The sequence below is a fragment of the Rhinopithecus roxellana genome, chromosome 20 (genome assembly GCF_007565055.1).
Source record: "Rhinopithecus roxellana isolate Shanxi Qingling chromosome 20, ASM756505v1, whole genome shotgun sequence".
Lineage (NCBI taxonomy): Eukaryota > Metazoa > Chordata > Mammalia > Primates > Cercopithecidae > Rhinopithecus > Rhinopithecus roxellana.
In genome coordinates this window covers 257,050-284,308 of record NC_044568.1, presented here as the reverse complement: position 1 = coordinate 284,308, position 27,259 = coordinate 257,050, and the positions used below count along the sequence as shown (strand labels likewise).

Sequence of the window (27,259 nt, the reverse complement as noted above, 5' to 3'; positions counted from 1 at the left end):
TGCCCAATGCGCTCCACTGTTGCCCAGGCTGTCCTCGAATTCCTGGCCTCAAGCGATTCTCCCGCGTCAGCTTCCTAAAGAGCTGGGATTACAGGCGCAAGCCACCGCATAAATGCGCTAATGTATGTCAGGGCTTTATAGTAAGCACATAGTTTAGTCCTCGGCAAATGGTAGCTGACGTAGGATGTTCGTCGGTGCCAGGAGCTCTCAGTCCTGGGCGTTCTTCCCACACCCAGCTCTGCTCAGCGCTCCGGACGCCCGCAGTCGCTATGGTAACAGCCAACGATTTCCGGAAGAAGAACGGCGGGCGGCGAGGGTCATTCCCAGTCGCAACCTGAGTGGGCTGAACAGAGAAGCGCAAAGGGGCAAGTTATTTGTCCTGGAGTTTCTGGGGTTCGCCTCGGAGACTAGCCTCGGTGCTCTCTCAGGCTCGCTCGCTTCTGCATCCCCGTTGCCGCTCGAAGCCAACTCTTAAGTCCTGGACGCCAGGCCTTAGACAGTGCCGCCATGGACTTCTCCAAGTTCCTGGCAGACGACTTCGACGTGAAGGAGTGGATCAATGCGGCCTTCAGGGCCGGCTCCAAGGAGGCGGCGTCCGGGAAGGCGGATGGCCACGCAGCCACCCTGGTGATGAAGCTGCAGCTGTTCATCCAAGAGGTGAACCACGCAGTGGAGGGTGAGCCGCGCGGGGCCCTGGCCGCGGGACCCTCCCCTGCTCTTGGCTGGGCAGAGGTCACCGAACTTGCGTGGGGCACTCGGGTGGGCGGTGCACGCATGGACAGCAAATACCCTCGGCAAGAGAACAAGCCCCGAAGTCCTGATCACATCAGCGGGAGTCTCAGCTGGGGGCCGGGCTGTCTTGCACACTTGCTAATTTTGGGTGTTGCTTTTCCTCCTCTGGCTGGGCTATAAGTTTCCTTTTTCTTTTCTTTCTTTCTGTTTTTTCTTTTGAAACAGGGTCTCGCTCTGTTGCCCAGGCTGGAGTGCAGTGGCTCGATCATAGCTCACTGCAGCCTCAAACTCCTGCACTCAAGCGATCCTTTCGCCTCCTGAGTCGCAGGGACTACAGGCACGAGCCACCACGCCCGCAAATTTTGTTTAAAAAAAAAAAAAAATGTAGAGATGGGATCTTACTGTGTTTCCCAGGCTGGTCTCAAATTCAAATTCCTGGGCACAATGGGTTTTCCAGTCTTGGCCTCCCAAAGTGCTGGTGATTACACCTGTGAGCCACCACATCTGGCCTCAAGTTTCCTTTTGGAACCTAAAAGAGTGGATCTTATTGCAGTTGTCCTTCTCTAACTCAATAGCAGATCTCTGGGATTCCCTTTTTGTTATTATCCATAGGCATTGGAAGACAAGATGGATCTTTTTAAATGCTACAAGTTTTAACCAGTTCTTAACATGTCTTGTTGAGGCACCTTCTAGAACGTAAGATAGAACAGCGCCGTTTCTGTTATGGTGACTTGAATGTCAGAGTCAAGGGCCCAGTGTCAAAGAAAATTGGCTTTGACTTTTTGTAATCTAGGAGCAGGAGTCTATGGATGTTTATTCAAAGAGTTAAGGAGCCTGTTTTTGTACCAAACAATAAACTGTAAAAAGAAAAAAAAAAAAGTGAATTTTGAGAGTATGAAGGAATAGCCATCAGATCCTTATATCTGGAAAAAAAAGTATTACAGTCTAGGTGTAAGGGAATGATACAGATCTGGAAAACATTGTTTTGGTGGATTTTATGTCAGCTGAGGAAGATAGGCTGGTCTCAGTAGAGACTTAAACCATTTTTTTTTTTTGAGACAGAGTCTCATTCCTCATTCTGCTGCCCAAGCTGGAATGCAGCGATACCATCATAGCTCACTGCAGCCTCAAACTCTGGGTTCAAACAATCCTCTCGCCTTAGCCTCCCAAGTAACTGGGACTATAGGCATGTGCCACCTTGCCTGGCTAATTAAAAAAAAAAAAATTGTTTTTAGAGACAAGGTCGCACTATGTTGCCCAGGTTGATCTCAAATTTCTGACCTCAAGTGATCCTCCCATCTTGGCTTCCCAAAGTGCTAGGATTACTAGCGTGAGCCACCACACCTGGCCTAAACCATTTTTTGAGGATAAGTTAAATTATAAAAAATAACATGCACTGGCAACCATTTCATATAACTCCTCGACTTGAGTTTTATTCACCGTGTGTCGATTCAGTACATACTGCACACAAGTCTCTCTCTTAGGTTCAGATGGAAAGACCAAACAGACTGCTTCCACTGGGAGTGGATGGTCCAAGAGATGTTCCCATTTTTGTTTGTTCGTTTGTTTGTTTGAGACGAAGTCTCGCTCTATCCCCCTGGCTGGAGTGCAGTGGCACCATCTCAGCTCACTGCAACCTCCGCCTCCTGGGTTCAAGTGATTCTCCTGCCTCAATCTCCTGAGTAGCTGGGATTGCAGGTGCCTGCCACCACACCGGGCGAATTTTTGTATTTTTAGTAGAGACAGGGTTTCATCATGTTGGCCAGACTGGTCTCAAACTCCTGACCTCAAGTGATCCACCCACCTTGGCCTCCCAAAGTGCTGGGATTACAGGCACGAGCCGCTGCGCCCAGCCAGGTGTGCCCATTGTTTAAGAAAAGGTAGGGAGGGGGCTTTATTTCACTGCAGATTGTTTCCTTCCTTCCTTCCTTCCTTCCTTCCTTCCTTCCTTCCTTCCTTCCTTCCTTCCTTCCTTCCTTCCTTCCTTCCTTCCTTCTTTCCTTCCTTCCTTCTTTCTTTCCTTCCTCTCCCTCTCTCTCTGTCTTCCTCTCTTCCTCTCTTTCTCTCTCTCTCTCTCTCTCTCTCCTTTCTTCTTTCCTTCCTTTTTTTTTTTTCAGGATCTCACTTTGTCAACCAGGCCACAGTGCAGTGGTGTGATCAGTGCTCACTTCAGCTTCACCTCTCGGGCTCAATGAATTCTCCTGTCTCAGCCTCCTAAATAACTGGGACCACAGGCATGTGCCACCATGCCAAGCTTATTTTTTGATTTTTTGTAGAGATGGGGTCTCACTGTGTTGTCCAGGCTGGTCTCAAACTCCTGAGCTCAGGTGATCCTCCAGCCTTTGCCCCCCAAAGTGCTGGGATTACTGGTGTGAGCCACCGCGCCCAACCCATATTTTTTTTTTTGAGACAGAGTCTCGCTGTGTTGCCCAGCCTGGAGTGTAGTGGCACGATCTCGGCTCACTGCAAGCTCTGCCTCCCGGGTTCACGCCATTCTCCTGCCTCAGCCTTCCAAGTAGCTGGGACTACAGGCACCTGCTACCACGCCCAGCTAATTTTTTGTATTTTTAGTAGAGACGGGGTTTGACCATGTTAGCCAGGATGGTCTTGATCTCCTGACCTCGTGATCCCCAGCCCATATTCTTTATTGTACCTTGCATCTTTTACTAATTATTGAGCATCAACTATGCATGTGTCCAGAAATGGGCAGTGGGGAGGAAAAGTTTATCTTGCTGGAGCTTGCCGCCTATGGGGAAGATAGAAACACAGTAAATTACAGTGAGGGGTGGCTTTACTCAGAATAGAATCTGGAGTTGTGAGAGCTGGCAGGAGGGTGCAGTTACGTCATGTTTAGGAGAATCATAAAGCACTTCCCTTGTGTTAGACCTTGAAGGAAAACTTTGTAGGACAAAGAGGAAAGGACATTAATAATAATATAACAGCAAACTGGCTGGGCGCAGTGGCTCGTGCCTGTAATCCCAGCACTTTGGAAGGCCGAGGTGAGTGAATCACCTGAGGTCGGGGGTTCGAGACCAGCCTGGCCAACATGGTGAAACCCCATCTCTACTAAATGTACAAAATTAGAGGTGGGTGTGGTGACATACGCTGTAGTCCCAGACACTTGGGAGGCTGAATCAGGAGAATCGCTTGAACCCAGGAGGCAGAGGTTGCAGTGAACAGAGATCCCACCACTGCACTCCAGCCTGGGTGACAGAGCGAGACACTATCTCAAAAATAATAATAATAATAATGGTATGATAGCACATATACGAAGTTTGGTACATGTCAGACACTCTTTTTAGTGCTCTATATGTATTAACCAAGTGATTCTCAAACATGGGTTGCAGTGCCCTCCTCGCCTCCCCTTATCCTTGTTCCTGTCCTCAGGAACAGGGAATATTTGGAAATTGGTGGGAGCTTTTTTTTCTTTTTTCTTTTTGAGATGGAGTTTCACTCTTGTTGCCTAGGCTGGAGTGCAATGGCGTGATCTCGGCTCACTGCAACCTCCGCCTCCCGGGTTTAAGCAATTCTCCTGCCTCAGCCTCCCGAGTAGCTGGGTTTACAGGCATGCGCCACCATGCCTGGCTAATTTTGTATTTTTAGTAGAGACGGGATTTCTCCATGTTGGTCAGACTGATCTCGAACTCCTGACCTCAGGTGATCCGCCGGCCTCAGCCTCCCAAAGTGCTGGGATTACAGGCATGAGCCATTGCGCCTGGCTTGCGGGAGCTTTTTCAGTTGTCGCAGTAGTGGGGAACGTTGCAGTGACATTCAGATATAAGACATTTAGTGGGAGGACCCAGTGATGCTTAATGTCCTGCAGTGCTTGGTACAATCTTTCACAATGAAGAATTGTCCTGGCCTAAATGTGAACAGTACCTGCTTTCGAGCATGGTTATCTAATTTAAACCTGACAGTTATCCTTAGAGGTAGGCACGGTTATTATGCCCACTATAGACTTGTAGAAACTGAGGTTGAGAGAAGTTAAGTAACTTGCTCAGCATCATGTTCCTAATGAATGGGGAGCCTGGACTGAACCCAGACAGTTGGCTCCAGAGCCCAGGCCCTTAACCATCATACGTCACTACTTCCTTGGTATTAGAGAGAGAGAGTAACATATACACAGGAGTGTGGCTATAAGAAGGCGTAATCCAGGGAAAGGTGAGAAGTTCAAAAAGAGCTGCATGAATAATATCAGTAAACAGTCTGGGTGTGATCTCAGTGCTTTGGGAAGCTGAAGTGGAAGCTGAAGTGGGAGCATCGCTTGAGGCCAGGAGTTCCAGACCAGCCTTAGATAATGGAGCAAGACCCTATCTCTACAAAAAATTAAAAAACTAGCCAGCATGGTGGTTCATGCTTGTAGTCCAGCTACTCTGGAGGATTGCTTGAGCCTAGAAGTTCGAAGTTGCAGTGAGCTAGGATTGCACCACTGCACTCCAATTTGGGGGACAGAGTGAGACAAGATAATTAGTAGTGTTACTAGAGAATCACACTTTTGTAGGGGAAATGTAACTGAAGATGAGGCAGATAAAGAGATTGGGATCAGCCTGCGAAAGACCTTTCTGGCGAGCCTTCGAGTTTGGCTTTTATTTCTTAGGCAGCAGGTAGCCTTCATAGGTTTAAGGCGTCATTTATTTTTATGCAAGATGAGACAAGGGCCCAAGTCTGCGATGAAGAAAGTTGATTGTAGCTGTTCAAGCACATGTTGAGGACCCCAAATTGGAGGACTGATTTCTTCATTTAGTCAGTCAACAAATTTGCATTGGGCACAAACTCTTTTCTTTCTTTTTTTTTTTTTTTTTTTTTTTGAGACGGAGTCTCGCTCTGTCGCCCAGGCTGGAGTGCAGTGGCCTGATCTTGGCTCACTGCAAGCTCCGCCTCCCGGGTTTACGCCATTCTCCTGCCTCAGCCTCCCCAGTAGCTGGGACTACAGGCGCCCGCCACCTCGCCCGGCTAGTTTTTTTGTATTTTTTTTAGTAGAGACGGGGTTTCACTGTGTTAGCCAGGATGGTCTCGATCTCCTGACCTCGTGATCCGCCCATCTCGGCCTCCCAAAGTGCTGGGATTACAGGCTTGAGCCACCGCGCCCGGCCGAACAAACTCTTTTCTAGGTTCTAAAAACACACTGTTGAACAAGACCCAGTGTTGGATTGGAGAGGTCCACAGGGGCCACGTTATGGAGGGATTTTATTTTTATTTTTATTTATTTATTTATTTATTTTTGAGACAGTCTCACTCTGTCGCCAGGCTGGAGTGTAGTGGCGCAATCTTGACTCACTGCAGCCTCCACTTCCCAGGTTCAAGTGATTCTCCTGCCTCAGCCTCCTGAGTAGCTGGGACTACAGGTGTGTACCACCATGCCCAGCTAATTTTTGTATTTTTAGTAGAGACAAGGTTTCACCATGTTGGCCAGGATGGCCTTGATCTCTTGACCTCATGATCTGCCTGCCTCGGCCTCCCAAACTGCTGGGATTACAGGTGTGAGCCACCATGCCTGGCCAGGGATTTTATTTTTTTTCTTTATTTTTAAGAAACAGGGTCTTGTTCTGTCACCCAGGTTAGAGTGCTATGGAGGGATTTCAGTGTCACGTTAAAGAGTTTGAATTTAAGGCCGGGTGCAGTGGCTCATGCCTGTAATCCCAGCACTTTGGGAGGCCAAGGTGGGTGGATCACCCAAGACCAGGAGTTTGAGACTAGCGTGACCTATGCAGCAAAACCCCATCTCTACTAAAAATATAAAAATTAGCTCGACATGGTGGTGCATGCCTGTAATCCCAGCTACATGGGAGGCTGAGGTAGGAGAATTGCTTGAACCTAGGAGGCAGAGGTTGCAGTGAGCTGAGTTTGTGCCACTGCACTCCAGTCTGGGCGACAGAGGTAGACTCTGTCCCAATAAATAAATAAATAGAGTTTGAATTTAATTTTAAAATAAGGCATTGTAGGATTTTTAAGCAGCGGAGTAACATGGTTCAGGAGGCTATTGCTGAGGTCCAGAAAAGAGATGATAGTGGCTTCAACTGGGGTGATGGTGGTGAAGATGATGAGTAATGGGTAGATTTAAGATATTTTTAGGCTTGACGTTGTGGCTCACACTTATAATCCCAGCATTTTGGGAGGCCTAGCCAGGCAGGTCCCTTGAGCCCAAGAGTTTGAGACCAGCCTGGGCAACATGGCAAAACTCTGTCTCTACAAAATATATAAAAATTGTTCAGTCCTGGTGGTGTGTGCCTGTAGCTACTCGGGAGACTGAAGTGGGAGGGTCACCTGAGACCAGGAGGCTGAGGTTGCAGCCAGGAGGCTGAGCTGTGATTTCGCCACTGCACTCCAGTCTGGGCAACCGAGTGAGACCCTGTATCAAAAATAATTTTAAAATAGGCCAGGCGTGGTGGCCACACCTGTCTTCCCAGCACTTTGGGAGGCCGAGGCGGGTGGATCACCTGAGGTCAGGAGTTTGTGACCTGGCCAACATGGTGAAACCCAGTCTTTACCCAATCTCTACTAAAAATACAAAAAATCAGCCAGATGTGGTGGCGGGCGCCTGTAATCCCAGCTACTCGGGAGGCTGAGGCAGGAGAGTCACTTGAACCCTGGAGGCAGAGGTAGCAGTGAGCTGAAATTGCACCACTGCACTCCAGCTTGGGTGACACAGTGAAACTCTATCAAAAAAAAAAAAAAAAAAAAAAAAAAAGACCATGGAAAGCAGGCATTGGGGCCAGACCCATGTGAGGCTTAGTTTTAGCTCTATAAGATCCTGGGCAAGTTACTTTAACCTCTCTGAGTTTTCTTATCAGTAGGAAGTGGCTGCTACTGACAGCCATGGACATTAAGTAATACAGTGTATGCAAAGCCCCTGGGACATGCCTTCTTACAAATGGAGTTATGATTTCACTGGTGGTGGCAGGTTGGTGTTGGGACAGGTTTATTGTTCATTCCTTGTGAAATCAAAGGCCCTTTCCCATCAGTCTGGGGATGTGATCCTGGCAGGGGCGACCTCACTGCCCATCTCGTCTCCTGCCCCATATTTTCTACAGGCTCCAAAAACTATTTGGTTGGTCGTGTGTTTCCTTTCTGTTGTCTGATTTGTTTTCTATTTTTTACTGCTGACTGGTCCAGCTTTCACCTTTTGTGGCTATCGCTGTTCTTGATTTTTTTTTTTTTAACTGCAGAAACAAGTCACCAGGCTCTCCAGAACATGCCCAAAGTGCTCCGTGATGTTGAAGCCCTAAAACAGGAGGCATCTTTCCTGAAAGAACAGATGATTCTTGTCAAGGAGGACATTAAAAAATTTGAACAGGATACATCTCAATCCATGCAGGTATTTTGGCTCCTGTCGTAAATGGTGATTCTTGTTTTGGGAAGGTGGTCACTCTCGTAAAGGATTTAGAATAGCACAGTGTTTTGGGAGGCCAGCCATCACTCAAGATTCTGCCCAGCACTCAAACTATGCTCTTTTTTTTGAGACAGAGTCTGGCTTTGTTGCTGGAGTGCAGGCTGCAGTACAGTGGCATAATCTCGGCTCATGACAACCTCCACCTCCCAGGTTCAAGTGATTCTCGTGCCTCAGCCTTCTGAGTAGCTGGGATCACAGACGTGCAACACCACGCCCGACTGATTTTTGTATTTTTAGTAGAGACAGGGTTTCACCATGTTGCCGAGGCTGGTCTCGAACTCCTGGTCTCAAGTGATCCTCTCATCTCGGCCTCCCAAAGTGCTGGGATTACAGGCGTGAGCCACTGTGCCCGGCCCCCCGAAATGATGCTTTTGCTTGGGTCTTTCAGCTGATTCATCTCTTCAGCACTGCTGAATAAATTTAGCCAGATGACTGGTGTTTTGGGAGACAGAAGCTCCCTAAAGACAGGAGCAAGCCACCATACTTACATTTCAAGTCCCTGGTGGCAGATGGAGAAAAAGGACCTACCCCTTCATTTTTCACCCCTCATGTTTCTTTCAGGTGTTGGTAGAAATTGACCAGGTGAAGTCCAGAATGCAACTTGCTGCTGAATCTCTTCAGGAAGCAGATAAGTGGAGCACGTTGAGCGCTGATATTGAAGAGACGTTTAAGACTCAGGTAGGTTTCTTGTTTAGGGGATGTTATGAAAGGTATTGAAGTAAGAACTTGAGGTTTGGAGAAAGCAAAAGAGATAGCATTCATTGAAACCGTAAGGAAGAGTTGGTAGCCAGTAGCAGCATTCAGAAACCTTCAGACTCAGGGTGGGGAGGATCTGAAGCTGCTCGGTGTGTTTCCAGCCTCTTGAGCTTGCACCTTCTGTGTGACTGAAGCCTCTTAGTCACAGAGTAAGTTCCGGAGAAGTCTCGATAAAGATGTACAGGCACCAGGCACAGTAGCTCATGCCTAGAATCCCAGCTCTTTGGGATGCTGAGGTGGGAGGATCACTTGAGGCCAGGAGTTTGAGACCAGCCTGGGCAATATAATGAGACCCCTGTCTCTACAAAAAAAATTTTAAAAATTAGCCAAGTGTGGTGCTGCACACTTGTAGTTCCAACTACTCAGGAGGCTGAGGCGGGAGGATCTCTTGAGCCCAGGAGTTGAAGGCTACAGTAAGCTATGATCATACCTCTGTGCTGAGGGACAGAGCAAGACCCTGTCTCAAAAAAAAAAAAAAAAAGAAAAAAGAAAAAAACAAAAACCAGCACAGGCAGAGAAGGTTGGGGGTAAATGAATGAGAGGGTGGAACATGGGGAGTGGAGAGCCTTATACCATGGGGACTTGGTGGGTTATTGACCCCTTCTGAGGCTGCAAGGTGTGGAAATAGTAATATTTTCAACCTGGGATATAAGGATGAAGTAAGATGGTGTCTTATGAAGAACTCTTACTCAATTGTAAAGCAAAATGAATGATTTATCAGTCAATTTTTAAAAAAAGTTACAAATGCACATGGGAACAAATTTATTAAACAGGAATAAACTGTAAAAATAAGTTTTTTTCCTAACCCTGACCCCCACCTTAATCCTTGAATTTTTCTTTTTTTTTTTTTCTTTTGAAATAGAGTCTCATTCTGAAGCTCAGGCTGGAGTACAGTGGCATGATGCCTCCACCTCCCAGGTTAAAGTGATTCTCCTGCCTCAGCCTCCTGTGTACTTGGGATTATAGGCACGCACTACCATGCCCAGCTAATTTTTGTATTTTTAGTAGAGATGGAGTTTCACCATGTTGGCCAGGCTGGTCTTGAACTACTGACCTCAGGTGATCTGCCCTCCTCGGCCTCCCAAAGTGTGGGGATTCCAGGCGTGAGTCACTACTGCTGGCCAGGGGCCAATTTTTCTTGTACAGACTAGCCGTGTTACCAGCTTTATGCCCATCCTTCTAGATACACACATGCATATTTATGTTCCCTGCCCCTTTTTTCTCACAAAGTTCATTGTGAACACTGCTTTGCACTTTGTTTTTTCACTCAACAATATATCTATTTTTATTTATTTATTTGTTTATTTGTTTATTTATTTATTTTTGAGACAGAGTCTTGCTCTGTCGCCCAAACTGGAGTCCAGTGGCATGATCTCGACTCACTGCAAACCTCTGCCTTCTGAGTTCAAGTGATTCTGTTGCCTCAGCCTCCCGAGTAGCTGGGATTACGGGTGGGTGCCACTACGCCTGGCTAATTTTTATATTTTTAGCAGAGACAGAGTTTCACCATGTTGGCCAGGCTGGTCTCAAACTACTGACCTCAGGTGATCCTTCAGCCTCGGCCTCCCAAAATGCTGGGATTCTAGGCGTGAGCCACCCCGCCTGGCTGCCTGGCCAATTTCTTAAAATGTTTTGTAAAGACAAGGTCTTGCTATGTTGGTCAGGCTGGTCTCGAACTCCTGGCCTCATGCAATCCTGCCTCAGCCTCTGAAAATGCTGGGATTTTTAGGTGTAAGCCATTGTGCCCTGCCTGGATGTGAATGTTTTTAAAACTCTTAGCACATATTGCTTAATAGCCTTCCAGAAAGACAGTATAAATTTAAATTTATGATACCAGACAGATGGTCTTTTTTCTTTGTACCCTCACTAACAATTCCTATTATGATTTTTCAAACAGTTTTCCAATTTGTTAGCAGGAAAATGGCACTTTCTTGTTTAATTTAATTTGCATTTATTTGAGTACAGTTTTTTTTTTTTTTTTTTTTTTTTTGAGACAGGGTCTTTGTTGCCTAGGCTGGAGTGCAGTAGTGTGATCTTGGCTAACTGCAGTCTCCACCTTCTAGGCTCAAGTGATCCTACTGCCTTAACTTCCTGAGTAGCTGGGACTACAGGTGCGCACCACCACACCCAGCTAATTTTTACTGTTTGTAGAGACTGGATCTTGCCATGTTAACCAGGCTGGTCTTGAACTCCTGGCTTCAAGGGATCCTCTTGCCTCAATCTCCCAAAGTGCTGGGATTACAGGCATGAGCCACCACCATGCCCAGCCCCATTTTCTTGCTTGATGAGTTGCCTTTTCATGTATTTTATCTATTCCCAATTGAGGCAGTAGGGGTCTTTTAAAATAAATATCCTCTATTCTGGTCTTTTCTAGGACATAGCTGTGATTTCTGCCAAGCTAACAGGTATGCAGAACAGCTTAATGATGCTTGTTGATACACCAGACTACTCAGAAAAGTGTGTGCACTTGGAGGCACTGAAGAACAGGCTGGAGGCTCTAGCCAGTCCGCAGATTGTAGCAGCATTCACCTCTCAGGCTGTAGGTGAGTGCTAGCTGCTTCTCATCTCTGTGTATATCTCTCTATAAAGATAAGGCCTTGTAAGTCTTCAGTTTTTAGAATGTCTTAATGGTGATTGAATTATATAGATTAGAAGGAACTCTGTAATTTTTTTTTTTTTTTTTTTTTGAGATGGAGTCTTACTCTGCCACCGAGGCTAGAGTGTAGTGGCGGGATCTCGGCTCACTGCAACCTCCACCTCCCGGGTTCAAGCGATTCTCCTGCCTCAGCCTCCCAAGTAGCTGGGATTATAGGCGTGCACTGCCACGCCCGGGTAATTTTTGTATTTTGAGTAGAAATGGGCTTTCACCATGTTGGCCAGGCTGGTCTCGAGCTCCTGACCTCAGGTGATCCACTTGCCTCAGCCTGCCGAAGGGCTGGGATTAACAGACGTGAGCCACCACGCCTGGCCAGGAGTGTCTTTCTATTGCCTTTACGTGTAGAAAGCAATAACTGATTTTGGAATTCTTGGGCCACATGCTTTCTCCTTCAGACTTCTTCATTGTCTTCTGCCATCTATATTTATTTTTCTTTTCCCCCAGAATGTCTCACAAAACAGCCAAATATACTTCTGTAAAGACAAAAGGTGAAATGCTACTTCTGTGAATTCTGTCTTCTAGTGTGAATGCATTTCCCTCTATATTCTGATAAGTATGAGATTGGCCTACTTCTTCTTCCTTTTTTTTTTTTTTTTTGTATGTATGTAGCTTGTTTCTTTTTCCGAATAGTTATAACAGGGACTGACAAACATTTCTTTTAAAGGGCTGGATCATAAATATTAGGATTTGGGGGCCATATGGCCTCTCTCACAGATACCTCTGCAGTTGTGGCACAAAAACCCACTCATAAATGGATGAGCTTTGCTGTATTGTTTTTGTTTTTGTTTTTCTGAGATGAAGTCTCGCTGTGTTCCCCAGGCTGGAGTGCAGTGGCGTGACCTCAGCTCAATGTAGCTTCCGCCTCCCAGGCTCAAGCGATTTTCCTGTCTCAGTCTCCCGAGTAGCTGGGATTACAGACGTGTGCCACCACACCTGGCTAATTTTTATATTTTCAGTAGAGATGGGGTTTCACCATGTCGTCCAGGCTGGCCTTAAACTCCTGACCTCAAGTGATCTGCCCATCTCGGCCTCCCAAAGTGTTGGGATTACTGGCGCGAGCCACCACGCCTGGCCAAGTAAAACTTCATTTACAAACACAGATGGCAGTTTGGCCTGCTGGCGCATAGTTTGCGAAATTATGGCTTATAAGATTCTTTTACCTTGTAGTTTAGTAACTTCTCTAGGTTCTTTTTCAGTTTTGAAAATTTTTAACTTTTCCAGGAACCCAGTGTCACCCCTTTTAACCTACCAATTCATATTTTCATTTATAGAAAATCGCCTTCCTTAACATTTTTTTTCTGTTTTATTTGTTCTCTGTTTTATTATATTGATGTTTGAGAACATCAACTATCTGTTCATTAGCTCTCCCTTTTCCCTCTCCTTATATATCATATTTTCTCTGGTTTCATTTGGATGTTTGCCTGCTCCCTCTCAGTCCCCTCCTGCCTCGTGTTGTTTTTCTAAAGCTTGTTTTTCATTTGGCTGATGGGGTTTTCCGAAGTGTCTGTTCTGGAGCATATATGCAGGGCAACGTGAATCCATGACCCTGATATGCAGTCCTCAAACTTCACCCAAATAAACTCTCTACTTATTTTTAAAAATAAAATATCTGTTCTCTGCCAGGTGTAGTGGCTCACGCCTGTAATCCCAGCACTTTGGGAGGTCAAGGCGGGAGGATCACCTGAGCCCAGGTATTTGAGAAAAGCCTAGGTAGCATAGCAAGACCCCGTCTCTACAAAAAATAAAAAATTAGCCAGGCATGGTGGCGCACGCTTGTAGTCTCAGCTACTCGGCAGGTTGGGGCAGAAGGATTGCTTGAGCCCAGGAGTGACAGAGTGAGACCTTATCTCAAAAATAAAAGGTTTTGTTATCTTTGTTCTTCTAATTAATTTTTAATTTTTGTTATGTCATGATTTACTTCCTAATTTTTTTCCTTAGCTCTGCCAGCCTCCCTTTTTATCTCATTGTAATACCTTAGATTCTTTTTTTTTTTTGAGATGGAGTCTCACTCTGTCACCCAGGGTGGAGTACAGTAGCATGATGTCTGCCTCCAGGGTTCAAGCGATTCTGCTGCCTCACCTCCTGAGTAGCTGGGATTACAGGCATGTGCTACCACACCCAGCTAATTTTTTGTGTTTTTAGTGGAGATGGAGTTTTACCATGTTGGCCAGGCTGGTCTTGAACTCCTGACCTCAGGTGATCTGCCCGCCTTGGCCTCCCGAAGTGCAGATATTACAGGCGTGAGCCACCATGCCCAGCCTACTTTTTTTTTAATAGATAGGGTCTTGCTATATTGCCCAGGTTGGTCTTGAACTCCTGGCCTAAAGCGATCTTCACATCTCACCCTCCTGAAGCCTTAGATCCTATTAAAGAAAGGATATGTAATTTATTTGAAAGTGTGAAGCAATTATTGCCTAAAATTTTCTTCTCTTTCTTAGGGAAAATCTTTGGAAGTGTTCTCTTTTTTTAAGAAAAAAATTTTTGGCCGGGCGTGGTGGCTCAAGCCTGTAATCCCAGCACTTTGGGAGGCCGAGACGGGCGGATCACGAGGTCAGGAGATCGAGACCATCCTGGCTAATACGGTGAAACCCCGTCTCTACTAAAAAATACAAAAAACTAGCCGGGCGACGAGGCGGGCGCCTGTAGTCCCAGCTACTCGGGAGGCTGAGACAGGAGAATGGCGTGAACCCGGGAGGCGGAGCTTGCAGTGAGCTGAGAGCCGGCCACTGCACTCCAGCCTGGGCAGCAGAGCAAGACTCCGTCTCAAAAAAAAAAAAAAAAAAAAAAAAGAAAAAGAAAAAAATTTTTAAAATTGTGGCAAAATACATGTAACAAAATCTACCATTTTAGTAATTTTTAAGTGTGCATTTTAGTGGCATTAAGTACATTCACATTGCTGTGCAAACATCACCACCTTCCATCTCCAGAACTTTTTTCATCTCTGAACTGAAATTTCGTACCCATTAAACAGTAACTGTCCATTCCTCCTACCCTCACCTGCCAGCAATCATCATTCTACTTCTGTCCCTATGAATCTGACTACTCTACATGTCTCCTATAAATGGATTCACATAGTATTTTTCCTTTTATGGCTTAGCATAACATCTTCAAGGCTCATCCATGGTGTAGCATGTGTTAGAATTTCCTTTCTTCTTAAGGCTGAGTAATATTCCATCTCATATATATACCACATTTTCTCTATCCATCTGTTGATGAACATGTAGGTTATTTCTACCTTTTGGCTCTTATGAAGAATGCTACAATGATCATGGGTGTACAAGTGTCTGTTTGAGTTCCAGCTTTCAATTCCTTTAGGTATCTACTCAGAAGTGGAATTGCTGGATCATATGCTTATCTTGTTTTTTTTTTTCTTTTTGGAGACACAGTTTAACTCTGTTGCCCAGGCTGGAGTGCAGTGGCATGATCTTGGCTCACTGTAATCTCTGCCTCCCAGATTCAAGTGATTCTTGTGCCACAGCTTCCCGAGTAGCTGGGATTAAAGGTGTGCACCACCACACCCAGCTAATTTTTGTATGTTTTGTAGAGATGGGGTTTCACCATGTTGGCCAGGCTGGTCTCGAACTCCTGGCCTCAAGTGATCTGCCCATCTTGGCCTTCCAAAGTGTTGGGATTACAGGTGTGAGCCACCACACCTGGCCCATATGGTAATCTGATGTTTAATTTTTTGAGTAACTGTCATACTGTTCTCCATAGTGACTGCACCATTTTACACTATCACCAGCAATGCACAAGAGTTCCAGTTTCTCCACACTTTTCGAACCCTTGTCATTTTTTGTGTTTTTGGATTATAGCCATATTAATGAGTATGAAATGGTATCTTATGGTTTTGATTTTCATTCCTGTAATGATTAATGATATTGAGTGTATTTTCATTTGCTTATTGACTATTTGTATATTTTTGGAAAAATGTCTATTCAAATCCTTTCCCCATTTTTGTTTTGTTTTGTTGTTTTGTGAGAGAGGGTCTTGCACTGTCCCCAGGCTGGAATGCAGTGGTGCAATCATGGCTCACTGCAGCCTTGACCTCCTAAGCTCAAGTGATCCTCCCACCTCAGCCTCCCAAGTAGTTGGGACTATAGGTGTGCACCGCCATACCCAGCTAATTTTTTGTTTTTTGTAAAGATAGGGTCTTGCTATGCTGCTCAGGCTGGTCTTAAACTCCTGGGCTCAAACAATCCTCCCTCCTCAACCTCTCAAAGTCCTGAGATTACAGGCATAAGCCAGGGTGCCTGGCCCTTTACCCAATTTTATATTGGGTTATTTGTTGTTTGCTGGTGAGTTGTAGAAATTCTTCATATATTCTGGATATTATTCTTTTATTGAATATATCTTGCAAATATTTTTCCCCATTCCATGGATTGTCTTTTCATTCTCTTATTGGTGAAATCTTTTGATGCCCAAGTTTTTAATTTTTTTTTTTGAGACGGAGTCTTGCTCTGTCTCCAGGCTGGAGTGCAGTGGTGTGATCTTGGCTCACTGCAACCTCTGCCTTCCGGGTTCAAGCGATTCTCCTGCCTCAGCTTCCCAAGTAGCTTGGACTACAGGCGCGTGCCACCACGCCCAGCTAATTTTTGTATTTTTAGTAGAGATGGAGTTTCACCATGTTGGCCAGGATGGTCTCAATCTCTTGACCTCATGATCCGCCTGCTTCAGCCTCCCCAATTGCTGGGATTACAGGCGTGAGCCACAGCACCAGGCCCCAAGTTTTTAATTTTGTTGTAGTCCAATTTATTGAGTGTATAGGGTACTGTGGTGGAGTTTCTTTGTTTCTACTGATTCATGTTCGTGTGTGATAGTGCTTTTGTTCTGGGCCTGGTATTTACTGAAAAACAGTGGAATTTCCTTGGAAGCCCTTCCTTGTTTACCTGGGTTTTGTTGAAAGCGTTCCTTTAGTGAAAAGTTACATTCTCCGCTGTGCTCTTCCGTTACCTAGAGAGAAAGGCCTCAGTACTCATCTCCAACCCTCTAATTCCCTGTCTTCCCCGTTTGTTAATTCTTTATTTTGAGTCTTTTTTTCGTTCACAGGATTCTAAGGCTGGAGCTGGGGGGTTGAGAAGTCGCCATCTAGGAGCTTGGTTCCTCACGTTCTCTAGTAAATTTGTTGCTACTACAGAGCTCACTTTTCTGCTTAGGGTTACATCCAGTTATGTGGGGTGCGGGGAGTGGGAGTGGGGATGGAGAGGTGGTGGCTCCATGCATTTAAGGTTTTTTGTTTGTTTCCTTCTGAGTGAGCTGGCTACTGGGAACTGGTGCTGGACTTGAGTGATGCCTGGTGGTTCAGCATCATGGGTTTGCTTTTGTAGATAAGCACTTTTTTTTTTTTTTTTTTTTTTTTTTTGAGGCGGAGTCTTGCTCTGTCGCCCAGGCTGGAGTGCAGTGGCCGGATCTCAGCTCACTGCAAGCTCCGCCTCCCGGGTTTACGCCATTCTCCTGCCTCTGCCTCCCGAGTAGCTGGGACTACAGGCGCCCGCCACCTCACCCGGCTAGTTTTTTGTATTTTTTAGTAGAGACGGGGTTTCACAGTGTTAGCCAGGATGGTCTCGATCTCCTGACCTCGTGATCCGCCCGTCTCGGCCTCCCAAAGTGCTGGGATTACAGGCTTGAGCCACCGCGCCCGGCCGATAAGCACTTTTTGACAGTTTTCGTGCACAAATTTGAATCAGGCTTGACTCTAGGCAGGACACGGATTCAGAAGGGGAAAATGGAGCTTTTGAGCCCAGTGGGCTGCCTCCTCAACTGAGCTGCGGTGGAAACAGCCCTTCATCCCAAGCCCGATCCAAGCCCCCTTGGCCCCCAGTCTTTGGCCCTTTGTACTGCGCTGCGCCACCCTTACCACCCAGACTTTTACCAGCTTCCTCGCCCATTGTGGCCCAAAGTGATTGGGTATCTGGTTGGGATTCTCTGAAGTATGTAGTACAGATATTTTCCTGGCTTCAGTGCAGATAAAACGATGTTTTTCTTTTAGTGATTAATCTTAATTTTGGCAAGTATCAGGAAGGGTTCCCCCCGCCCCACAGACAATGTGCTGTTTATAATCAGCCATGTTTCATAGAAGGCTGAGGTGGTTTTTTATCTAACGGTTTTTACTTTTTATTTTTTTTTTGAGATGGAGTCTCGCTCTGTTGCCCAGGCTGGACTGCAGTGGTGTGATCTCGGCTCACGGCAACTTCCGCCTCCCAGGTTCAAGCGCCTCAGCCTCTGGAGTAGCTAGGATTACAGGCGTGCGCCACCACGCCTGGTTAATTTTTTATATTTTTAGTAGAGACGGGGTTTCACCATATTGGCCAGGCTGGTCTCGAGCTCCTGACCCCAAGTGATCTGCCCACTTTGGCCTCCCAAAGTACTGGGATTATAGTTCTGAGCCACCTCGCCCAGCCTATCTAACAGTTTTTAAAGGGAATTCTCTGATAAATTTGTTCATCCCCAACATGTTCCCCTTTTCCATCTCTCCTAAAGTGACAATGTGGGTATAGCCAAGTATACATGCCCAGTTCATTTTATATAACCAATGAATTCAGCTGATACACTGAAGCAACTTTTTATAGAATTATTTTAATTAATTTTTTTGCCTCTCACTGGTCAAACCCAATTTATATAATTTTGTTTTTTGAGCTAGAATCTTGCTTTGTCACCCAGGCTGAAGTGCAGTGACGTGATCTCAGTTCACTGCAGCCTTGTCCTCCCGGGCTCAAGTGATACTCCCAGCTTAGCCTCCCGGGGTTTACAGGTGTGCACCACGCCCAGCTAATTTTCTGTTTTTTTGTAGAGGGGTCCTGTGATGCCTAGGACATTTTTGAACTCCTGGGCTCAAGCAGTCGTCCCACCTCAGCCTCCCAAAATGCTGGGATTATAGGTGTGAGCCACCACACCTAGCCTATGGAATAATTTTAAATGTAGCAGGAAGATTCATTTATTTAAGTGTTCTTATGAAAATAATAAGCATTTTAAAGGTAAATATTCGTTTTCTAACTCATGGATTTCTGCCCATTAAGTCGAGTTCCACCCGCAGGTCTCCAGCGCTTAGCTGGGTGTCCCACAGCGGTTGCTGTTACATTTCCTTCACAGCAGTTTAATGGGCTTCCCAGAAGTGAAGGGGAACAAAGCAAATATAAGAAGTTTGGGGACCTTTTAGCTCAGGGTTTTTTTTTTTTTTTTGTCCTTCCTTTTGATACAGTTCTAAGGCTGTGGCATGTACGTTTTGGCCAGAAGGGGGCAGACGGGAGCCAGAAGTGGTGCTGCTGTGCACACTAGTCAGAGACTGCCCTGAAACCCACCTTCCTGTCTGTCCAGTGGTGAGCCTGGAAGCAAGTGCTTTGCCCAGTCATTTCCTCTGCCCTTAGGGAAATGTGTAAGAAACTACTTGATATTAAGCCCATAACTTGGGTCTTAGAATCCATTGTTATGTGTGGAATGCTGATAGTTACCAAATTATTTGATTTTATGTTTTTTTGTTTTGTTTTGTTTTGTTTTAGACGGAGTCTTGGTCTGTCGGCCAGGCTGGAGTGCAGTGGCACGATCTTGGCTCACTGCAACCTCCACCTCCTGGGTTCAACCAATTCTCCTGCCTCAGCCTCAAGGAGCTGGGATTACAGGTGTGCACCACCACGCTCAGCTATTTTTTTTTTTTTTTTTTAGTAGAGATGGGGTTTCACCATGTTGGCCAGGCTGGTCTCGAACTCCTGACCTCAGGTGATCCGCCTGTCTTGGCCTCCCAAAGTGCTGGGATTACAGGCATGAGCCACTGCGACCGGCCCAAATTATTTACTTATTCCTCAAACCACCAGATATATTGACACACAGAAGTTCAGTGTGTTTGCTTTTTTAAAGTTCCCATTGGGTATAATCGAAGTAGGAATTTTCAAAGACATAACTAACCTGTCAATATTATGTTAAAATATGAATTCTGTGAGGAACAGTGGGGAGAATACCTTACAGTATCTGGTTTTCAAGCCATGCTTGTTTTTCAAATTTATGATCCCCATGCATGAGTTAATTCAGTATCTAGGCAGGAACTTGTGAATACTAGCTTCCATATATCCATCTTCATCCTGGTGACTTTTTTCTCATGTCTACACCAGAAAGGCTGGTAACAATATATATACATTGTATATTCTTTAGATCAGTCCAAAGTGTTTGTGAAGGTGTTTACTGAAATTGACCGGATGCCCCAGCTCCTGGCCTACTACTACAAGTGTCACAAGGTAAGAAGCTGTGCACCATGACAGTTGTGCAGTTGTGGAATGCTCATAACTCTGGATCACAGAATCGCAGGTTCATAATTCAGAAGGTAAAGACATTTGCCTCCTTGCCCTCTGGCTGTTTTTCTCTTAGTTAGCCAGTAGGGGTTGCTCTTGGTCTAGCAGATGGATTAATTTAATTGTCAGTTGAAAAAAGAGTTACCCGTTTTCATTCTCTTTTCTGTTTACAGCTGGATTCATTATAGACTTGAAACATTGTTTTAATTTATTCTCATTTTTGTCTTTTAAGGGAGATTTATGTCTTAAGCTTTATTACATCCTTAGGAAGCAGTAAGAATCTCTCTTTTTTTCTTTTTTTCATTAAAGATAGGGTTTCACTATTTTGCCCAGCCTGGAGTGTGGTGGCTATTCACAGATGCGATCATGGTGCATTACAGCCTTGAACCCCTGGGCTCAAGTGATCCTCCCGTCTCGGTCTTGTGAGGAGTTGGGACTACAGGCACGTGCCACTCCACCTGGCTTGGAATTTTATGTTTTCTAGGTTTGCTGAAGTTAGATTGCCAAAAAACTTGACAGCTTCCTGAGCTGACCTTAATTCCTTCAAGTCCAGTGCTCTGTGTCTTTTGAGCAGTGATATTAGGACATGAAGCTTAAACACACATGTCCACCCGCTCTTGCCCCGAGGTCTATTCAGAAGAGTGATGGTGTGCCACGTGGTTGCACGTTACATGCTTTTAGGGCAGGATAAATGGAGAGGGGATCACATCTGCAGGGTGACAGATTAAAGCTGTGAATCAGTGCAGGTAACCGCACATGGTTTTTTCCCCTACTTTTCTTTGAAGTGGATGGACCTCGCTGGGCTGCCCAGTGAGCCCATTGAGCAATCTGTGATTGCTCTGGGTAGCAGGGCAGGGCAGTGTTAGCAGGCAACCTATGTTGACGTACCCAGTAAAGTTCCCTTTGTTCTGTCTCTGCAGGTGCAGCTTTTAGCAGCCTGGCAAGAGCTGTGTCAAAGTGACCTACCCCTGGACCGGCAGCTTACCGGACTCTATGACGCCTTGCTTGGGGCTTGGCACACACAAATCCAGTGGGCTACACAGGTAACAGCTCATTTTTTTTCTAGGAAGAGCAGAGCCTATGGTGACAAGGGAATGGGTGACCGCCTCCGAAGTGGCCACCCTCAACTGCAGAGTACTGCTCAAAGAACTTCTCCGTTTGTTGCCGTCATTCAAGGGGTTAAAAAATAACTAGTTAGGCTGGGTGTGGTGGCTCACACTTGTAATCACCACACTTTGGAAGGTCAAAGCGGGCAGATCGTTTCAGCCTAGGAGTTCAAGACCAGCCTGGCCGACACGGTGAAACCCCAACTCTACAAAAATGCAAAAGTTAGCCAGGTGTGCTGACACAATTACTCAGGAGGCTGAGGCAGGAAGATTGCCTACGTCCAGGAGGTTGAGGCCACAGTGACTATGATTGCACCACTACATTCAGCCTGGACAGCAAAGCAAGCAAGACCCTGTCTCAAAAAAACAAGCGGACAAAAAAAAAACAGATAACCAGTTAAATGTTTAAGTTTAAAAATAAAAGATAAGCTTAGAAACCCACATCAGTGAAATCTTTAGGTCTCCACTGAAACTCTTCTTACCACTCTTATCTATAACTTAAATAGGACCTAATGTGACAATGTCCCCTGTTGTCCAGCAAGGGAGCCTGTGGAATTCCTAAAGGCTGTTTTCTTCCCATCTGAAAGCAGGAGGCCCCTGGTCAGGTGGTGGTCGAGTGAACAGGAATGTTTTTATCTTTACTTCAGGTCAAATTTTCCTACCTGAAGTGAGTCTCCCTTGTTCTTACTGATACACCAAGAATTGGAGGAAGAGATAATTTTAAAGGTACCCCTTGACTAAGAGTGAGGAGAGACAGAGGAACTTTGTTTCAAGTGGCAACTTTCCATCATTTACTTTCCTGAAGTCTCTGGGCATTTCTAGCCATAAAGGGTTTAAACCGTTGTTCTCTTGCCTTCAGACAGGAGGCACCGTAGAATCTCTTCTAAGCAGGGGAAGGGCCTGTCTTACTTTGCAGTAATGACTTACTGGGCCTGTTTCTGGTGTGGCTTATTTTATTTGTTTATTTTTTTCTTATTTCTTTTTTTTTTTTCCAAACCCTTGTGCTGAGGGCTGATTTTCAGTAGCACTCAGATAGAGAGCTATTGAAATAGATTGCAGTGAGGGAGCTGCTCTGCCACGTACAAAACCCCAACCTAGAAGCAAGTCATCTACGACTGGTTTAGTGCCAGGTTCCCCATATTTTATTTTTTACAATAGTTGTGAATCACTCTTCAGATGTTCATCAGTCATTTGCTGGAATGAACTTGACTGTGGTTGGAGAGAATTCCTTATACAAGGGTCATGTCATTCAAGTTGTTGGTTAAAGCGCTTTTTTCCATCCTTGTTCTTTTTCCTTGAACTAACCTAATTCATTCTTAGGATTTTGTTTTGTTTTGTTTGAGACAGGGTCTTGCTCTGTCATGCAGGCTAGAATGCAGTGGCATGATCATGGCTCACCGTAGCCTCAGCCTCCTGAGCTCAAGCCATCCTCCTGCCTTAGCCTGCAAGTATCTAGGAATACAGGTTTGTGCCACTATGCCTGGCTAATTAAAAAAAAAATTTTTTTTTTTTTTTTTTGTAGAGATAAGGATCTCAGTGTGTTGCCCAGGCTGGTCTCCAAATCCTGGCCTGAAGTGATCCTCCCACTTTGGCCTCCGAAAGTGCTGGGATTACAGGCGTGAGCTACCACGCCTGGCTCTATTTTATTTTTCTTAAGAAGAATATTTCTTTTTTTTTTTTTTCAGACAGTCTTGCTCTGTCACCCAGGCTGGAGTGCAGGGACACAATCTCTGCTGACTGCAACCTCCGCCTCCCGGGTTCAAGCGATTCTCCTGCCTCAGCCTCTTGAGTAGCTGGGATTACAGGCACCCACCACCATGTCCAGCGAATTTTCGTATTTTTAATAGAGACGGGGTTTCACCATGTTGGCCGGGCTGGTCTCGAACTCCTGACCTCAAATGATCTGCCCACCTTGGCCTCCCAAAGTGCTGGGATTACAGGCATGAGCCACTGTACCTGGCCAAGAAAAAAATTATTCATGTGTTCTTGCTGCTTCTACTACTTCTTGTATCACAAGGATAAAAACAGCTCATGTTCATATATACAGAAGCCTTTCGTCATCTAAGAAAAAGAACTTAGACTTCTCAGACTTCTCTTGGGGCCTTATCCTAGATTTTGGGAGACATGAGTTTCTGCTGATTTATTCTGTTGGCCCGTCACCCATTTTCTTTTCAGGATGTAAGTATAATAGCTGGGCTGTGACCTCCTGAAGGTCGGTATAGCACACAGGAGCCAGGGCACATGTGTCTCCTTCAGATTTTTCCCCCTAGCATTTTCATTTGAAAAATTTCCAATATATAAAAATGTTGAAGGAATTGTCCAGTGAATACCCATGTAGCCACCTCCTAGGTTGTGCAGTGAGCATTTTGCTCTATTTGCTTTATTGCACATCTGCCCTCTATCCCTGTCTCTGTCTGTTCATTAATCCATTTTATTTTTTACAATTATTTTTATTTGTATTCTTTTTTATATAAAAATATTAAATTAAACAGAGATGCGGTCTCACTATGTTGCCCAGGCTGGTGTCAAACTCCTGGGCTCAAGTAATCCTCCTACATCAGCCCCCCAAAGTGCTAGGATTACAGACATGAGCAAAGTGCCCAGTCAATCATCTTATTTTTTTAACTCATTTCAAAATAAGTTATAAGGCTGGGCGTGGTGTCTCACACCCGTAATCCCAGCACTTTGGGAGGTGGAGACGGGAAGATCACCTGAGGTCAGGAGTTCGAGACCAGCCTGGCTAACATGACGAAACCCCATCTCTACTAAAAATACAAAATTAGCCAGCTGTGGTGGCAGGCGCCTATAATCCCAGCTACTCAGGAGGCTGAGGCAGGAGAATCACTTGAACCTGGGAGGTGGAGGTTGCAGTGAGCTGAGATTGTGCCACTGCACTCTAACCTAGGCAACAGAGCGAGACTCTGTCTCAAAAAAAAAAAAAAAAAAAAACAGAGTAAGTTGTAAACTTCATTCACTTCGGACCATACATATTATTAACTAAAGGTCAATGTTTACATATATTTTTTGAGGTAAAATTTGAAATACAATCTTTTTTTTTTTTTTTGAAACAGGGTCTTGCCCTATTATCCCCACTGGAGTATGGTGGCATGATCATGGCTCACTGCAGCCTTGACCTCCCTGGGCTGAGGTGATCCTCTCCTCTCAGCCTCCTGAGTACTGGGACTATAGGCGTGCGCCACCACACCCAGCTAATTTTTGTGTTTTTTGTGGAGACAGGGTTTTGCCTTGTTGCCCAAGCTGGTCTCGAATTCCTGGGCTCAAGCGATCCTCCCATTTTTGGGCCGCAGGCCTCCCAAAGTACTGGGATTACAGGCGTGAACCACTGCACCCGGCCACAGTGATCTTAAATATGCCATCCCATTCATTTGACAACTACAAATACCTGGGTAGCCTAATCCCCTTTGAGGATCCAGAACATCCATATCACCATCGCCCTGGAAAGTTCCCTCATGCTCCTTCCCAGCTGGTCTGTGCACCAACACCCTTAAGGCAACCACTGCCCTGATTTTTTCCATCATAAGTTAGTTCAACGTGTTCTAGAATTTCACCTAGATGGAATCAGACAGCTTCTGTCACTCAACATGTTTTTGAGATTTGCTCATGTTGTGTGTATCACTAGTTTGTTCCTTTCTGTTGCTGAATACTGTTACATGGTGTGTATATACCTGTTTGTTTACACTTTTTAAAAAATTTTTTGAGACGGAGTTTCGCTCTTGTCACTCAGGCTAGAATGCAGTGGCACGATCTCGTCTTACTGCAACCTCTACCTCCCTGGTTCAAGTGATTGTCCTGCCTCAGCCCCGTGAGTAGCTGGGATTACAGGCACACACCACCATGCCCAGCTAATTTTTGTATTTTTAGTAGAGATGGGGTTTCTTTTTTTTTTTTTTTGTGAGATGGAGTCTTGCTCTGTCACCCAGCCCGGAGTGCAGTGGCGCGATCTCGGCTCACTGCAAGCTCTGCCTCCCGGGTTTACGCCATTCTCCTGCCTCAGCCTCCTGAGTAGTTGGGACTACAGGCACCCGCCACCTCGCCCGGCTAGTTTTTCGTATTTTTTAGTAGAGACGGGGTTTCACCATGTTAGCCAGGATGATTTTGATCTCCTGACCTTGTGATCCACCCATCTCGGCCTCCCAAAGTGCTGGGATTACAGGCTTGAGCCACCGCGCCCGGCCGAGATGGGGTTTCTTCATGTTGGCCAGGCTGGTCTCAAACTCCTGACCTCAGGTGATCCACCTGCCTTGACCTCCCAAAGGTGGTGGGATTACAAGCCTGAACCACTGCACCCAACCTGTTGATACTTCTTATTGGTAGATACTTGGTATGTTTCCAGTGTTGGGCAATTATGAATAAAGGTACTTTGAATATTGTTCTGTAGGTTTTTTTGTAGACATGTGTTCCCATCTCTTGGGTAAATACCTAGGAATGGAATTGCAGGGTCAAATCATAGGTGTATGTTTCGGTTTATAAGAAATTGCCCAGCCAGGCATGGTGGCTCACAACTGTAATCTCAGCACTTTGGGAGGCCAAGGCAGGAGGATTGCTTGAGCCCAGAAGTTTGAGACCCACCTGGGCAACATGGCAAAATCTTGTCTCTACAGAAAGTACAAAAATTAGCTGGGCGTGGTGGCACATGCCTGTAGTCTCAGCAACTCAGGAGGCTGAGGTGGGAGGATCACCTGAGCCTGGGAAGTTGAGGCTTCAGTGAGCCATGATTGCTCTACTGCACTCCAGTCTGGGCAACAGAGTGAGACTCTGTCTCAGAAAAAAGAAAGATGGCTGGGCGTGGTGGCTCGTGCCTGTAATCCCAGCACTTTGGGAGGCAGAGTTGGGTGGATCACCTGAGGTCAGGAGTTTGAGAACGGCCTGGCCAACACGGTAAAAACCCGTCTCTACCAAAAATACCAAAAGTTAGCTGGCTGTGGTGGCGCACACCTATAATCCCAGCTACTCGGGAGGCTGAGGCAGGAGAATCGCTTGAACCTGGGAGGTGGAAGTTGCAGTGAGCCGAGATCACACCACTGCACTCCAGCCTGGACAACAGAGTGAGACTCCGTCTCAAAAAAAATAAATAAATAAGTAAATAAAAGGCAAGAAACAACCACTTTGCTCAAAGCGGTTGTACTTTTTCCACTCCTACACAGTGTGTGAGAGTTCTGGTTGTTCCACATCCTTGCCAAAATTAGGTGTTGACATTCTCTTTATTTTTAGCCATACTGGTGGGTGTGTAGTAGTATCTCATCATGGTTTTTATTTGCATTTTCCTGATGACTAAGGATGTTGAGGAACTTTTCACGAGCTTATTGGCCATTTGTGCGTCTTCCTTTGCAAAATGTCTATTCAAGTCTTTTGTCCTTTAAAAAAAAAAAAAGTGATTTGCCTTTTTATTATTGCGTTGTAGCAGTTTTTTGTTTTTTGTTTTTTGTTTTTTTTGAGATGGAGTCTCGCTCTGTTGCCCAGATTGGAGTGTAATGGCATGATCTTGGCTCACTGCAACCTCCGCCTCCTGGGTTCAAGCAGTTCTCCTGCCTCAGCCTCCTGAGTAAGCTGGGATTACAGGCGTGTGCTACCACATCCGGCTAATTTTTTTTTTTTTTTTTTGTATTTTTAGTAAATATGGGGTTTCACTATGTTGTTCAGGCTGGAGTACAGTGGCACGATCTGGGCTCACTGCAAACTCCTCCTCCCCAGTTCAAGTGATTCTCATGCCGCAGCCTCCGGAGTAGCTGGGACTGCAGGCGCATGCCACCATGTCTGGCTAATTTTTGTATTTTTTAGTAGAGACGGGGTTTCACCACGTTGCGCGGGCTGGTCTTGAACCCCTGGCATCAAGTGCTCCGCCCACGTCAACCTCCCAAAGTGGTAGGATTACAGGTGTGAGCCACTGTGCCAGGCCTTGAATTTTTAAAATAACATTTAAAAATAATGAATTTGGTGGTGGTCTAGAGGGTGAACTGATGAGACAGGTAAGAACCTTTGGTAGAGGATGGTGATGGAAATGCTGAAATTCAAGAAGAATGAGCAGTTGTTAGGACCTGGTAACAGATTAATGAACCATAAGAATGGAGAGTCAGAGGGCGGTTTTCATCCTGGTTGAATGGAGATGTTACTGACGGGAACAGAGAAGTTGAAAGAAACAGGTCTGGGGAGGTCAGTGGCAAAAGAATGAATTCCAATTTTGACTGCTTTTAAATTCCAAGTGAGAGTGATGCATCCTAATGGTGACATCCGGTAGGTGGTTGGAAGAAACACACATTGGAGAGTCCTTAGCAGTTTAGCTGTTTTTTGTTTTTTTTTTCTTTTGAGACAGAATTTCACTCTG

At 45.6% G+C, this 27,259-nt stretch overlaps 1 protein-coding gene across 2 annotated transcripts in view; it reads left to right on the top strand.

Annotated features, from left to right (window-relative positions):
• The first annotated feature begins 287 nt into the window (after positions 1 to 287).
• The window catches only part of COG7 (component of oligomeric golgi complex 7), a 65,636-nt gene continuing 38,664 nt past the window's right edge, over positions 288 to 27,259 (top strand). The window contains exons 1-6 of one of the 2 annotated variants that reach the window (XM_010358214.2): positions 288 to 676; positions 7,899 to 8,047; positions 8,684 to 8,800; positions 11,253 to 11,421; positions 19,674 to 19,756; positions 20,731 to 20,853. In XM_010358214.2, the coding sequence (XP_010356516.1) occupies positions 508 to 676; positions 7,899 to 8,047; positions 8,684 to 8,800; positions 11,253 to 11,421; positions 19,674 to 19,756; positions 20,731 to 20,853 (810 nt within the window). In that variant the 5' untranslated portion in view covers positions 288 to 507. The remainder of the gene's footprint in view (positions 677 to 7,898; positions 8,048 to 8,683; positions 8,801 to 11,252; positions 11,422 to 19,673; positions 19,757 to 20,730; positions 20,854 to 27,259) is intronic. The other variant, XM_030925390.1, reaches the window with a different exon arrangement.